The sequence below is a fragment of the Triticum urartu genome, chromosome 1, assembly GCF_003073215.2.
Source record: "Triticum urartu cultivar G1812 chromosome 1, Tu2.1, whole genome shotgun sequence".
Classification (NCBI taxonomy): Eukaryota; Viridiplantae; Streptophyta; class Magnoliopsida; order Poales; family Poaceae; genus Triticum; species Triticum urartu.
In genome coordinates, this window is record NC_053022.1 from 327382692 (window position 1) to 327398170 (window position 15479).

The following is a 15479-nucleotide window of genomic DNA, read 5'->3' on the forward strand; positions in this document are numbered from 1 at the left end:
TAGTGATAAAGTAAAGCAATACAGGGCGATTACATTGCATACAATAAAGCGGCAACCATATGGCTCCTGCCAGTTGCCGATAACTCGGTTACAAAACATGATCATCTCATACAATAAAATTTAGCATCATGTCTTGACCATATCACATCACAACATGCCCTGCAAAAACAAGTTAGACGTCCTCTACTTTGTTGTTGCAAGTTTTACGTGGCTGCTACTGGGCTTAGAAAGAACCGTTCTTACCTACGCATCAAAACCACAACGATAAACGATAGTTTGTCAAGTTGGTGCTGTTTTAACCTTCGCAAGGACCAGGCGTAGCCACACTCGGTTCAACTAAAGTTGGAGAAACTGACACCCGCCAGCCACCTATGTGCAAAGCACGTCGGTAGAACCAGTCTCGCGTAAGCGTACGCGTAATGTCGGTCCGGGCCACTTCATCCAACAATACCGCCGAACCAAAGTATGACATGATGGTAAGCAGTTTGACTTATATCGCCCACAACTCACTTGTGTTCTACTCGTGCATATAACATCAACGCATAAAACATGACTCGGATGCCACTGTTGGGGAATGTAGTAATTTCAATAAAATCCTACGCACACGCAAGATCATGGTGATGCATAGCAACGAGAGGGAAGAGTGTTTGTCCATGTACCCTCGTAGATCGAAAGCGGAAGCGTTAGCACAACGCGGTAGATGTAGTCGTACGTCTTCAAGATCCTACCGCTCAAGTACCGAACGCACGACACCTCCAAGTTCAGCACACGTTCAGCTCGATGACGTCCCTCGAACTCCGATCCAGCCAAGTGTTGAGGGAGAGTTTTGTCAGCACGACGGCGTGGTGACGATGATGATGTTCTACCGACGCAGGGCTTCGCCTAAGCATCGCTACAGTATTATCGAGGTGGACTATGGTAGAGGGGGCACCGCACATGGCTAAAAGATCAAACAATCAATTGTTGTGTCTCTATGGTACCTCCCTTTTCCTTGTTGGATTAGGAGTGGAGGGGGAAAGAGGAGGGAGAGAGGAAGGAAAGGGGGGCGCCGCCCCTGTCTCCTTGTCCTATTTGGACTAGGGGGAGGGGCGCGCGGCCCTGCCCTGGCCGCCTCTCCTCTTCTCCACAAAGGCCCACTATGGCCCATTAAGCCCCCGAGGGTACCGGTAACCCCTCGGTACTCCGGTAAAATCCCGATTTCACCCGGAACACTTCCGATATCCAAATATAGGCTTCCAATATATCAATCTTCATGTCTCAACCATTTCGAGACTCCTCGTCATGTCCGTGATCACATCCGGGACTCCGAACAACCTTCGGTAAATCAAAACTCATAAACTCATAATATAACCGTCATCGAAACTTTAAGCGTGCGGACCCTACGGGTTCGAGAACTATGTAGACATGACCAAGACACGTCTCCGGTCAATAACCAATAGCGGAACCTGGATGCTCATATTGGCTCCCACATATTCTACGAAGATCTTTATCGGTTAGACCGCATAACAACATACGTTGTTCCCTTTGTCATCGGTATGTTACTTGCCCGAGATTCGATCGTCGGTATCTCAATACCTAGTTCAATCTTGTTACCGGCAAGTCTCTTTACTCATTTTTTAATACATCATCCCGCAACTAACTCATTAGTTGCAATGCTTGCAAGGCTTAAGTGATGTGCATTACCGAGAGGGCCCAGAGATACCTCTCCGACAATCGGAGTGGCAAATATTAATCTCGAAATATGCCAACCCAACAAGTACCTTCGGAGACACCTGTAGAGCACCTTTCTAATCAGCCAGTTACGTTGTGATGTTTGGTAGCACACAAAGCGTTCCTCCGGTAAACGGGAGTTTCATAATCTCATAGTCATAGGAACATGTAAAAGTCATGAAGAAAGCAATAGCAACATACTAAACGATCGAGTGCTAAGCTAACGGAATGGGTCAAGTCAATCACATCATTCTCCCAATGATGTGATCCCGTTAATCAAATGACAACTCATGTCAATGGCTAGGAAACATAACCATCTTTGATCAACGAGCTAGTCAAGTAGAGGCATACTAGTGACACTCTGTTTGTCTATGTATTCACACAAGTATTATGTTTCCGGTTAATACAATTCTAGCATGAATAATAAACATTTATCATTATATAAGGAAATAAATAATAACTTTATTATTGCCTCTAGGGCATATTTCCTTCATAATTGTGTAAACACACAAGAACAGGAAGCAAAAAGCAAAAATAAATTTTATTCATTGGGTTGCCTCCCAACAAGCGCTATAGTTTTATGCCCTTAGCTAGGAATATAGCAAGGATATAAGTTTTGTCATCTTTGGTTCGAGATCCATAAGATGCCCTCATGATTGATTCATAAGGTGGCTTAATTCTAGTTCTAGGATAGTGTTCCATACCCTTCGTCAAAGGAAATTGGAACTTAATATTGCCTTCTTTCATATCAATCACGACACCGATATTGCGTAAAAACGGTCTACCAAGAATAATGGGACAAGACGGATTGCAATCAATATCAAGAACAATAAAATCTAGGGGCACATAATTCATATTTGCAAGAATAAGAACACTTCCCATAGGCTTTTTAATAGTAGAATCCGCCCAATGCAAATTCAAGGAACATTCTTCAAGATTGGTAAGACCAAGCACATCACATAAAGATTTTGGAATTGTGGAAACACTAGCACCCAAGTCACACAAAGCAAAACACTCATAATTTTTAATCTTGACTTTGATAGTAGGTTCCCATTCATCATACAATTTTCTAGGAATTGAAACTTCCAATTCCAATTTTTCTTCAAGAGCTTTCATCATAGCATCAACAATATGTTTAGTAAAAGCTTTATTTTGTTCATAAGCATGGGGTGAATTTATCATGGATTGCAACAAAGAAATAAAACCGGTCAAAGAGCAACTATCATAATTAAAGTCTTTGTAATCCAAAATAGTGGGTGCATCACTCGCTAAAGTTTTGACCTCTCCAAACCCACTTTCATCAATTTTCTCAACAAGATTTTCACCCTCCGAAATATTGGGACGCCTTCTACCTAAACTTGACCCTTCTCCAGTCCCTTTTTCATCATTCTTAACTTTGCTAAACGAGGAATCAATAGACGAAACACCAATCATTTTAAGATCTTCATCATTTTTGCAAGAATAATCAATAGAAAAAGCTTTTTTCTAAAAATTCTCTTTTAGCTCTAAGCATAGCAGTTCTTTTCTTACTTTCATCCATAGAAACATAAAGAGCTTTAATTGATTCATCTACTTTAGGCACAAAAATTTTCATCTTGATATTTTCCACATCATGAGCAATTCTATCAACACTTCTAGACAAATCATCAATTTTGTTCAACTTTTCTTCTATTGAAGTGTTGAAAACTTTTTGTGTATTTATAAATTCCTTTATATTATTCTAAAGATCAGAGGTGTTCCTATTATTATTATAAGATTGATTTCCATAGGAATTACCATAATTGTTAGAGGAATTACTAGGAAAAGACCTAGGATTAAAATTTCCTCTATAAGCATTGTTGTTGAAATTATTGCGAGAAATAAAATTCACATCAATGGCATCACTATTTTACTCAATCAAAGTAGACAAAGGCATATCATTAAGGTCAATAGGATTACTTCTACTAGCAACCAATTTCACAAGAGCATCAACTTTATCACTCAAAGAAGAAATTTCTTCAACCGAATTAACTTTTTTACTAATAGGAGCTCTTTCGGTATGCCATTGTGAATAATTTGCCATGATATTATCAAGCAATTTGGTGGCTTCACCCAAAGTAATTTCCATAAAAGTATCATCCGCAGCGGAATCTAAAAGATTATGAGAAACAAAATTCAATTCCGCATAAGAAAATTGTATGACCATCCAAAGATTTAACCCATGAGTTGGGCAATTCCTTAGTGTCATTTTCATCCTTTCCCAAGATTGTGCAACATGCTCATGTTCAAGTTGCTTGAAATTCATGATCTGGGTTCTAGGGAAATAATTTTTGCGGGCAGAAAATACTTAGTGATAAAAGCATATTTGCACTTGTTCCAAGAATCGATACTATTACGAGGCAAAGAAGAGAACCAATTTTTTGCAGAATCACGCAAGGAAAACGGAAATAATTTCATCTTGACCACATTGTTGTCCACATCCTTTTTTTTGTATATCGCATAATTCCATGAAGGTATTAAGATGAGACGCGTCATCCTCATTAGGAGTACCGGAAAATTGGTCTTTCATAACAAGATTCAGCAAAGCAGTATTAAGAGTCAATTACACCCATGGTATTGGAACTTGGCGTGTATGAACACTTTGATGCTAGAACTTGCGGCATACATTGAACTGGTGTAAACACTTGGCTCGGGCATGCAAATACAGTGCAAATCGCATTTCAATACAAAAGCGGCGCTGCCTAGACTTGCCTGCATGGCGACAGTCCCACTGTCAGTCACCAGACAACAAATAGGTTGTTAATTCGCAAAAATAAAAACATCAGATTTTTTTCCTCACAAAAGAGCCCATAGAGCGGGTCAAAGTGAATTGCAAAAAGTTATATTATAAAAAATTGCCAAGGCTGGGATTTAAACCCGGGAGCTTAACTTCCTGTAGCGCTAGCTTAACCACCACAACTACCAAAGTTCCTTCTCTCAATTGGATAAGTTCTCATATATCCTTTGCACTATTATTTACTTTGTAAAATATATGTATATTATAATCATGTGTTTTAAATAATATATAAATAAAATAAATTACATAATAAAAATGAATGCTTTTATATAATGGATGAATATTTTATAAAAACTTTGAACATTTTTAAACATCTATGAGCATTTATCTAAATATATATAGAAAAAAATATATAATTACATTTTATGTTTTTGTTAATTATGCAAATTATTACATGAATAATTTTTCAAATTATCATTTAATTATATGGATAATTTTTTCACTAATAAGTGAATAATTTATATTGTAATTTTTCATTAATATATATTATACATAACATATGATTATAATTTACATATATTTTAAAACTTCTAAAAAGTAATAGTGCAAAATGGGCCGCACGGAGTGCATTCTGTTATAAGATTTAGAGGATATAAAATGTACCACCTTCATTCCTAAACAGAGGGTGTTTTTTTTAATTTTAACAGAATACAAAATTTATTTAAACACATGAACACTTTTTAAAACAACAAAAAAACTCATAAAGCATGAATGCTTCTGTATACTATGTCAATTAATATATATTTTTAAACTCTGAACATTTTTCAACTTATATAAGCATTTATTGATATATACAGGAAATATATAACTAATTTAATTTTTTTAAAATATTTATATTATTACATGAATCTTTCTAGTTTGTAATTTAATCATATGAATATTTTAAAGTAGAAAGATATTTTTGTATTTCATAAATATGATTTTAAATATATGCACATTTTTTAAATAATATGTGAAGAAGTTTGAAAAGTAATTTATTTCGTTTTGTGTATAATATTTATACTGCAAGAATAATTAAACCATATTTTTATTATTTTCTAGGGAACCATATTTTTATTACTGAGATTAGAATTTACGTAGCTTTTACAAGTTTCTAAAAAAAACAAGTGTGAACGGGCCGCACTGATGTCATGATACAGGCAAGCCTAGTCAGCGCTACTTTCATATTCAAACTCGATTTGCACTGTATTTGCACACTCGAGCCAAGTTTTTTCATCTGTTCAATGTATGTCGCAAGTTCTAGTAGTAAAGTGACCGTTCACGTCAAGTTCTAGCACCACTGATGTAATTGACTCCAGTATTAATATCACAAGTCTCCGCACTAGTGGCGGAGGAGCAAGCGGAGTGTCAATAAGATCATTGTTGTTGGTATTTGAGAAATCACATAACTTGGTGTTCTCTTGAGTCATGATGACCACACAACAAGATTGCACTCAAAAACAGATCCGGCAAGAAAACTGCAAATGGAAAAAGATAGGCGAATAAAACGACAAATTTTTGTCAAGTGGGGGAGAGGAAAAAGAGAGGCAAATGATAAATAATGTAAATTGCGAGGAGATGAGATTTGTGATTAGGAATCTGGTATATGTTGAAGATCCTCCCCAGCAACGGCGCCAGAAATTCTTCTTGATGGCAGCTGGGACTACGTCGGTATTTCGCCGGAGAGGGAGGGATGATGTAGCACAGCGACGATAGAGTATTTCCCTCAGTTATGAAACCAAGGTATCGAACCAGTAGGAGAACCAAGCAACACAACGTAAACAGCCCCTGCACACAAATAACAACACCTCGCAACCCGACGAGTTAAAGGGGTTGTCAATCCCTTTCGGGTAACGGCGCCAGAAATTGGCGTGTGACGGGAGAAAGTTGTAAATATTGATAGATCGAACGCCAAATAAAATAAATCATAGTAAGGTATTTTTGAATTTTTGGTTTAATAGATCTGAAAATAAAAGCAAGAAAAAAGGAGATCACAAAGGCAAATATATGAGAAATAAGACCCGGGGGCCGTAGGTTTGACCAGTGGCTTCTCTCGAGGAAAATAGCAAACGATGGGTAAACACATTACTGTTGGGAAATTGATAGAACATCAAATAATTATGACGATTTCCAGGCAATGATCATTGCATAGGCATCACGTCCAAGATTAGTAGACCGACTCCTACCTGCATCTACTACTATTACTCCACAAATCGACCGCAATCTAGTATGCATCTAGTGTATTAAGTTCATGGAAAAGCGAAGTATGCAATAAGAACGATGACATGATGTAGACAAGATTCGTTTATATATATGGCGGTAGATATAGATCTTGTCCTTTTATCCTTAGTAGCAACGATACATATGTGTCGGTTCCCCTTCTGTCACTAGGATCAAGCACCGTAAGATCGAACCCACTACCGGGCACCTCTTCCCATTGCAAGATAAATAGACCGAGGTGGCCAGACAAAATCCAAATATCGGAGAAGAAATACGAGGCTATAAGAGATCATGCATAAAAGAGATCAAAGAAACTCAAATACTTTCATGGATATAAAAACATAGATCTGATCATAAACTCGAAGTTCATCGATCCCAACAAACACACCGCAAAAGAGTTACATCATATGGATCTCCAAGAGACCATTGTATTGAGAATCAAGAGAGAGAGAGAGAGAGATGAAGCCATCTAGCTACTAACTACGGACCCGAAGGTCTACAAAGAACTACTCATGCATCATCGGAGAGGCACCAATGAAAGTGGTGAACACTTCCGTGATGGTGTTTAGATTGGATCCGGTGTTTCTGGACTCTGCGGTGGCTGGATGAATATTTCGTCGGCTCCCCTATGTTTTTGTGAATATTTGGGTATTTATAGAGCAAAGAGGCGGTCCGGGGGGCACCCGAGGTGGGCACAACCCACCTGGGTGCACCTTGGTGGGTTGTGCCCCCTCGGGGCACCCCTAGGTGCAACCAGGGCCCATTGCCTTTCTTCTGGCCCATATAAAATCATCGTAAAGTTTCGTGCCATTTGGACTCCGTTTGATATTGATTTCCTGCGATGTAAAAAACATAGGAAAAAACAGAAACTGGCACTGGGCACTATGTTAATAGGTTAGTACCAAAAAATGATTATAAAACATCCAAGATTGATAATAAAATAGCATGGAACAATCAAAAATTATAAATACGTTGGAGATGTATCAATACGTCCCTCTTATCTCTTCCCGTAGACGTCTTCTGCTCGTGTCGCTCGCATCGCCTCCAGGGGGCAACTCGGGGAACCCTAGCCGCCACCTCCCTCGACCTTCCCTCCATCCCTGCTTCCCCGTCGCCGCCAAAGGATGCCGGCGACTGAAGCTCGCCCGGCGGACGGCGGACGGCGGGCTCTCCTCCTCTCTGTGAGGGGGTCTCTAGCCGAGATGCGATGGCGATCTTGGCCGCACGGTGTGGAGGCGGAGTGGGCACAATTGGGCGGCGACCCGATGGGATCACGGCGGCGGCTGAGCCACCACGACCGCAGAGGTAGCATGGGGCCAGCCATGGCGGTTGGCAGCGGCGAACCTAGGGTTTCCCATCCCAGATCGGTTCTCCTCCATCATCACGCGGGCGCCTGGGGTGTCAACCCTGGGCTTGGCGGTGGTGGTGATCTCCTCCGTCGGAGGTGGCTGGCCTGAAGGCTGGTTGTCGGATCTCATGATCCATCATCTAGACCCGGCTGCGATTCGCGAAGACATAGTTGCCAGTGAAAACTGAGCTGACGATGGACAATGGCGGTGTTCTGTGTCGTTACCTTGATGATGGTATCATTGTGTAACTACTGTCGACCCACTCATGTTACCTCATGGGAAACCCTAGGATCTGGTCTTCCAGATCAGACGTTGGCGGCACTGCGGTGTCATTTCTCTCTTGGGAGTATCTTTTGTGGAGTAGCGCCGGAAGACAGAGGGCATGAGGTGGAGCGGCTTTGTCTTACACGGAGCTTCAGTGAAGATGTCAAGTCATGTCTAGCCGACATGTGCTACTTTGTGTCATGCCTAGGTGCTATGCACGACAGATCTTCCAGAGACTTCGAGCTGCGTTGGCTGATGGCACTTGGTGGCATGGTGTTGCGGTGTACCGACGTCGATGACGACGTGCTCGGTAGTTTGCACGCAGGGTGGTGGTCTCGTTGGGCACTGGGGTGGCGTCGACGGATGGCCAGAATGGCAAGGATGTTGTGCATCTCTTTCCTAAAGATGAGTCAACGGTTTGATGATAATGACGGCTTCTAAAACGTGTGCATGTGGTGTATACTTTATGTTTGCTGCACCGGCTGTAGATTCTGATACGTTGTGCAGATGGATCGGCGAAGACACCGGTTTAGATATGTGGAGTGTGAACATTCTACATTATCGAGTTTGTAGGTATGTGTAGTAGCTTTGGGTGGGTTGATGTATGTTCTTGTCAGACTTGTAGAATCTCTCCCTAATAATAAAGCACGGATTAACTTCGTCGAGTTCATCGTCACAATATGTTTCTTGCCGTGAATTTAGGCTTTCCGTTTTTTTTCATCTATATTATTTTCGCTATCCGAGGTGATATTATTTATAAGCCTTTTCGTACGTGTAGTTACAATTTTTTTGTTGGGCCATCTGTGTGGGCCATAAAAAATTGTCCGCTGAGGGAATTTTTGTCCCGATGGCTCCAACCATCTGAAATTTTATAGGCTTGTAATTCAAAACAAAGTTCGTTGCATGACTGAAATAGTACCACCTCGCTTTTCTATATGAAACTACAACAATTTACATATCTGGCGAGTTGTTTGTAAATCAGCGAGCCAGCCTGAGGATCAACAAATAGACAGAAAAATGGCCGTTGCCGGATGAAGGGTCGGGCTACCAAAGTCGTTGACCACGGAGGAGACGGGACCAAAGAGGAGCACTGAGGCGGAGGAGGCTGTCCAGGATGGACTTGAAGGCGGCCCTGGATGGTGGCATCGCCACTGCGGAGCAGAGTCGAAGACAAGGAGGACGGAGGCAGAGGAGGCTGTCCGGGGGGACTTGAAGGCGGCCTGGATTGTGGCATCGCTCGCCGGAGTGGCCTCTTGCCGGCAGCGGCGGGGAGGCTGCAGCGACACGAGGAGAGGAAAGGGCACGCGGGGGAGCCAAGTCGAGACGAGGAGATCCCTCTACGGTGTTCTTGCATGTGAAGATAAGGCCAGGCAGAAGTGGCGAATTAAAAACTACAACTCAGTAGTGCACCATGACAGGTAAACTCTCGAATACCACGTGAAATTTTTAATTTATTTTGTATTTGTTGAAATACATGCATATGCTATATATGTTTTGGTTAAATTTGAATTTACAAATATTTATTTTATATCCCGGTGCAACCCATGGACATATGTGCTAATAATTAATAAGATGGTTGTATTCATTGCAAAGACCGGGTTTTAAACCTCCTTTCACAAAAATAATAATAATAATGGTAATCTTTTCTACTAATTAGTTTGCCGCAACAGCAGCGTGCATCGTGATGAAGAGCTCCACGAGCTTGCTCACGTCCGGCATCACGGCCGCCACCGCGTCCAGCGCGCCGAAGTGGTCCGCCCACGCGGCCAGGAGCGGCATCGTGACGGGGTCGAAGGCCTTGACGCCCAGCATCGCCTCCATGGCGCGCACCCCCGCGAGGAGGCCGCCGAGCACGATGTCCACATACCCGGTGCTGTCGCCCCCGAAGAAGGGCTTCCCCTTGGAGACATCCCTCAGGGCCGCCTCCAGGGTGTTCAACGCAGCAGTCGCCCGTTTGTTCCCCTCCACCTTCTCCGCCTCCGTCTTGCTCCATGACGCCTGGTTCATCGCCTTCACGAGCTGCTCACGCACAAAACCAAACCGCGCCGGTGGGACAATTGCCCACAATCTGAAAGCACACGAACACGACGGGTCGAACGATCAATACCGTGTCCTCGATGAAGGCGGCCCAGAACCGGGCGACGGCGCGCTCGTGGGGATCGGCCGGGAGGAGGGCGGGGCCGGCACCGCCGAAAGCGTCGTCGATGTACTGTAGGATGACCAACGACTCGCAGACGGGCTTGCCGGCGTGGATCAGCACGGGGACCTTGTTGTGGACGGGGTTTGACCGCAGGAGCAGCTCGCTCTTGTGCCGGAGGTCCTCCTCTGCGTACTCGTAGCTGATGCCCTTGATGCTGAGAGCAAGGCGCACCCGCAGGACGTACGGGCTCGCCCACATGCCCAGTAGCTTCAGATCGTTTGCTGCTCCGGCCATTGTTGGTGTGGTGTCTGTCAACTCAAGGTCTCACTGAACTTTGCACGTACGTAGATTGTGTTTTGGTGCCTCTGTTTTAAGACTCCGGAGGAGAACACGCGAGGCATATATAGTCATATAGAGATAGAGCACAGCAGAGATTCTTCCGGTAGAACGGTGCGAAGGACTAGTTGGTTGGTTGATTCTTCGAACAGTCTAGTTTTCCGGCTTACTTTTCTGACTTGGTCAAGTAATCAGGTCTGAACATATGTCCCGCGCGCTTACAATTCTTTGACATGGACAGGTATGAGGGAGGCCCCGCTGGCAAACATCAGCCACACATTCATGTTTGTCCGCTTGCACACAAAAATCGTTCCTTCACTTAGGCCTGTATTGTGCAAGGCTGGCCACGCCATAGTATGCCAAAGTTGACTAAGTTTGGACTTAGTACAAGATTTACTGCACTTTGACCAGACTAAGAGAATCTTGCCAAACTTTACCATGCTACGTCACATGAAACTTGTTATTAAAAAGTTTGTTTTTAAACTAGGCAAAAGATTTGCCATTTTCATTAATTAAAAAGAGGGTATTGTTACACAAGTACCATGAAACGGCAAAATTCTAAACGGATTACTCTCGCAGCATTACATTGCTCTATTGCTTGACACCCGCAATAGCCCAAATAGACATTTCTTCTTTGATGATCCGTGTGACAATCGCCACCGGAGCCGCTTTGCTCCTGAAGACGTGCGCATTCTGTTCCTTCCAAAGTTCTCACCCCACAAGAAGAAGCAGAGAGGATAAGGCCTTAACCGGTCTGGTATTGTTCGAGAGGAGCTCATCCCACCAAGATTTAACCGTGCCGAATTGTGCCAAGTAGTCGTGGGAACAACAAGCCCAAGCCAGGAGAACACCCCATCCCAAACCCGAAGAGAGAACATGCACTTGAAAAGGAGGTGGGCAGCCGATTCTCGGACCTGATTGCAAAGCGGGCACCTGTCATAGTTTGGACATCCTAGGCGTTGCAGCCTATCTGCGATCCAAATTCTGTTTTGATTGACTAACCAGGCAAAGAATTTGCATCTGGGAGGAGCCCAAGCCTTCCAAATTGAGACCTGAAAGGTAGTGAGGGTGAGTCCAGCGAACTGCACCCAATATGCAGATTTAGCAGAGTAGTTCCCATCATTGGCGAGCTTCCATAAAATGCTATCTTTGACGCCCGGCTAGATGACAACACCTGCAAGCTTCTCCCACGAGGCCGAGAATTGCTGAAGGTGCTCAAGCGTGAGGGCGCTTTGGGTGTCAATTTGAGCTATCCAATGGTGATCCCTCAAAGCCTGGGCAACCATTCCGCCTTTCTTGCGAGAAATCTCAAAGATCTTTGGTGTAATGTCCTTGGGTCTTAGACCCTCTAGCCAAGATGACTCCCAAAAAATCGCTTTATTCCCATCACCAATCGTCACTTTGGTCGCTGTGGCAAAAGATCATGGTCCGCAGCCATGCACGACGTCCCTTGCCTGCACCACGCCCTCGGGGGCTCATCCCAGTCAAGCCAAAGCCACCGAAGCCGGAGGCCAGCGACAAACTTATCGAGATTTAGAATGCCAAGACCTCCATATTCCTTCTGTTTACAAACTTACTCCTAGTTAACCTTGCATTTGCCGCCAGTCACCTTGTCCGTTCCAGCCCAAAGATAGGCACGCCGTAGCTTGTCGATTGCCTTTAGGAACTCAACCGGAAGGTCGAGCGGAGTGATGTGATAGATGGCCACCGCTGTGAGGACCGCTGAGGAAGTCCTGGATTAGGGGGTATCCGGACATCCGGATTATATCCTTTGGCCGGACTGTTGGACCATGTGTTGGAAATATGCCCTAGAGGCAATAATAAAAGGATTATTATTATATTTCCTTGTTCATGATAATTGTCTTTTATTCATGCTATAATTGTGTTATCCGGAAATCGTAATACATGTGTGAATACATAGACACCAACATGTCCCTAGTAAGCCTCTAGTTGACTAGCTTGTTGATCAACAGATAGTCATGGTTTCCTGACTATGGACATTGGATGTCATTGATAACGAGATCACATCATTAGGAGAAGGATGTGATGGACAAGACCCAATCCTAAACATAGCACAAGATCGTATAGTTCGTTTGCTAGAGTTTTTCCAATGTCAAGTATCTTTTCTTAGACCATGAGATCGTGTAACTCCCGGATACCGTAGGAGTGCTTTGGGTGTACCAAACGTCACAACGTAACTGGGTGACTATAAAGGTATACTACGGGTATCTCCGAAAGTGTCTGTTGGGTTGACACGGATCAAGACTGGGATTTTGTCACTCCGTATGACGGAGAGGTATCTCTGGGCCCACTCGGTAATGCATCATCATAATGAGCTTAAAGTGACCAAGTGTCTGGTCACGGGATCATGCATTACGGTACAAGTAAAGTGACTTGCCGGTAACGAGATTGAACGAGGTATTGGGATACCGACGATCGAATCTCGGGCAAGTAACGTACCGATTGACAAAGGGAATTGTATACGGGGTTGCTTGAATCCTCGACATCGTGGTTCATCCGATGAGATCATCGAGGAGCATGTGGGAGCCAACATGGGTATCCAGATCCCGCTGTTGGTTATTGACCGGAGAGTCATTTCGGTCATGTCTACATGTCTCCCAAACCCGTAGGGTCTACACACTTAAGGTTCGGTGACGCTAGGGTTGTATGGATATGAGTATGCAGTAATCCGAAAGTTGTTCGGAGTCCTGGATGAGATCACGGACGTCACGAAGAGTTCCGGAATGGTCTGGAGGTGAAGAATTATATATAGGAAGTGCAGTTTCGGCCATCGGGACAGTTTCGGGGGTCAACGGTATTGTACCGGGACCACCGGAAGGGTCCCGGGGGTCCACCGGGTGGGGCCACCCATCCCGGTGGGCCCCATGGGCTGAAGTGGGGAGGGAACCAGCCCATAGTGGGCTGGTGCGCCCCCCCTTGGGCCCCCCATGCGCCTAGGGTTGGGAACCCTAGGGGAGGGGGCGCCTCCACTTGCTTTGAGGGCACTCCTCCCCCTTGGCCGCCGCCCCCCTAGGAGATCCCATCTCCTAGGGCCGGCGCACCCCCCTAAGGGGCCTATATAAGGGGAGGGGTAGGGCAGCCGCACCCTGAAGTCTTGGCGCCTCCCTCTCCCCTGCTACACCTCTCCCTCTCGCAGTAGAACGGCGAAGCCCTGCTACGGTGACTGCTGCATCCACCACCACGCCGTCGTGCTGCTTGATCTTCATCAACCTCTCCTTCCCCTTGCTGGATCAAGAAGGAGGAGACGTCACGCTGACCGTACATGTGTTGAATGCGGAGGTGCCGTCCGTTCGGCGCTAGGATCTCCGGTGATTTGGATCACGACGAGTACGACTCCCTCATCCCCATTCTTTGAACGCTTCCGCTCGCGATCTACAAAGGTATGTAGATGCATCCGATCACTCATTGCTAGATGAACTCATAGATGGATCTTTGTGAAAACGTAGGAATTTTTTTTGTTTTCTGCAACGTTCCCCAACAGTGGCATCATGAGCTAGGTCTATGCGTAGTTCTTTTTGCACGAGTAGAACACAATTTGTTGTGGGCGTAGATGTTGTCAACTTTCTTGCCGCTACTAGTCTTATTTTGCTTCAGCGGTATTGTGGGATGAAGCGGCCCGGACCAACCTTACACGTACGCTTACGTGAGACCGGTTCCACCGAATGACATGCACTAGTTGCATAAGGTGGCTGGCGGGTGTCTGTGTCTCCCACTTTAGTTGGAGCGGATTTGATGAAAAAGGTCCTTATGAAGGGTAAATAGAAGTTGACAAATCACGTTGTGGCTTTAACGTAGGTAAGAAAATGTTCTTGCTAGAACCCTCTTGCAGCCACGTAAAACTTGCAACAACAATTAGAGGACGTCTAACTTGTTTTTGCAGCAAGTGTTTTTGTGATGTGATATGGCCAAAGTTGTGATGAATGATGAATGATATATGTGATGTATGAGATCATGTTCTTGTAATAGGAATCACGACTTGCATGTCGATGAGTATGACAACCGGCAGGAGCCATAGGGGTTGTCTTTATTTTTGTATGACCTGCGTGTCATTGAGAAACGCCATGTAAATTACTTTACTTTATTGCTAAACGTGTTAGCCATAGTAGTAGAAGTAATAGTTGGCGAGCAACTTCATGGAGACACGATGATGGAGATCATGATGATGGAGATCATGGTGTCATGCCGGTGACAAGATGATCATGGAGCCCCAAGATGGAGATCAAAGGAAGCTATATGATACTGGCCATATCATGTCACTATTATTTGATTGCATGTGATGTTTATCATGTTTTTGCATCTTGTTTACTTAGAACGACGGTAGTAAATAAGATGATCCCTCATAATAATTTCAAGAAAGTGTTCCCCCTAACTGTGCACCGTTGCGACAGTTCGTTGTTTCGAAGCACCACGTGATGATCGGGTGTGATAGATTCCAACGTTCACATACAACGGGTGTAAGACAGATTTACACATGCAAACACTTAGGTTGACTTGACGAGCCTAGCATGTACAGACATGGCCTCGGAACACAAAAGACCGAAAGGTCGAGCATGAGTCGTATAGAAGATACGATCAACATGAAGATGTTCACCGATGTTGACTAGTCTGTCTCACGTGATGATCGGACACGGCCTAGTTAACTCGG

At 44.3% G+C, this 15479-nt stretch overlaps 1 protein-coding gene across 1 annotated transcript; it reads right to left on the reverse strand.

Moving 5' to 3' along the window:
- Positions 1-9895: 9895 nt before the first annotated feature.
- On the reverse strand, positions 9896-10876 carry LOC125510236 (probable glutathione S-transferase GSTU6). The gene is made up of 2 exons (XM_048675362.1): positions 10445-10876; positions 9896-10356 (listed from the first exon to the last, which is right to left on the reverse strand). Exons 1-2 carry the CDS (start codon positions 10769-10771, stop codon positions 9991-9993), a joined length of 693 nt encoding a protein of 230 aa, XP_048531319.1. The 5' UTR covers positions 10772-10876; the 3' UTR covers positions 9896-9990.
- Positions 10877-15479: the final 4603 nt, after the last annotated feature.

Excerpts from the sequence above, each read along its gene's own strand:
- LOC125510236 (XM_048675362.1), bottom strand. The coding sequence starts at position 10,771 with ATGGCCGGAGCAGCAAACGATCTGAAGCTACTGGGCATGTGGGCGAGC. Across the intron at positions 10,357-10,444 it reads CCGCCTTCATCGAGGACACG|CTCGTGAAGGCGATGAACCA; the intron begins GTATTGATCGTT and ends GTGCGTGAGCAG.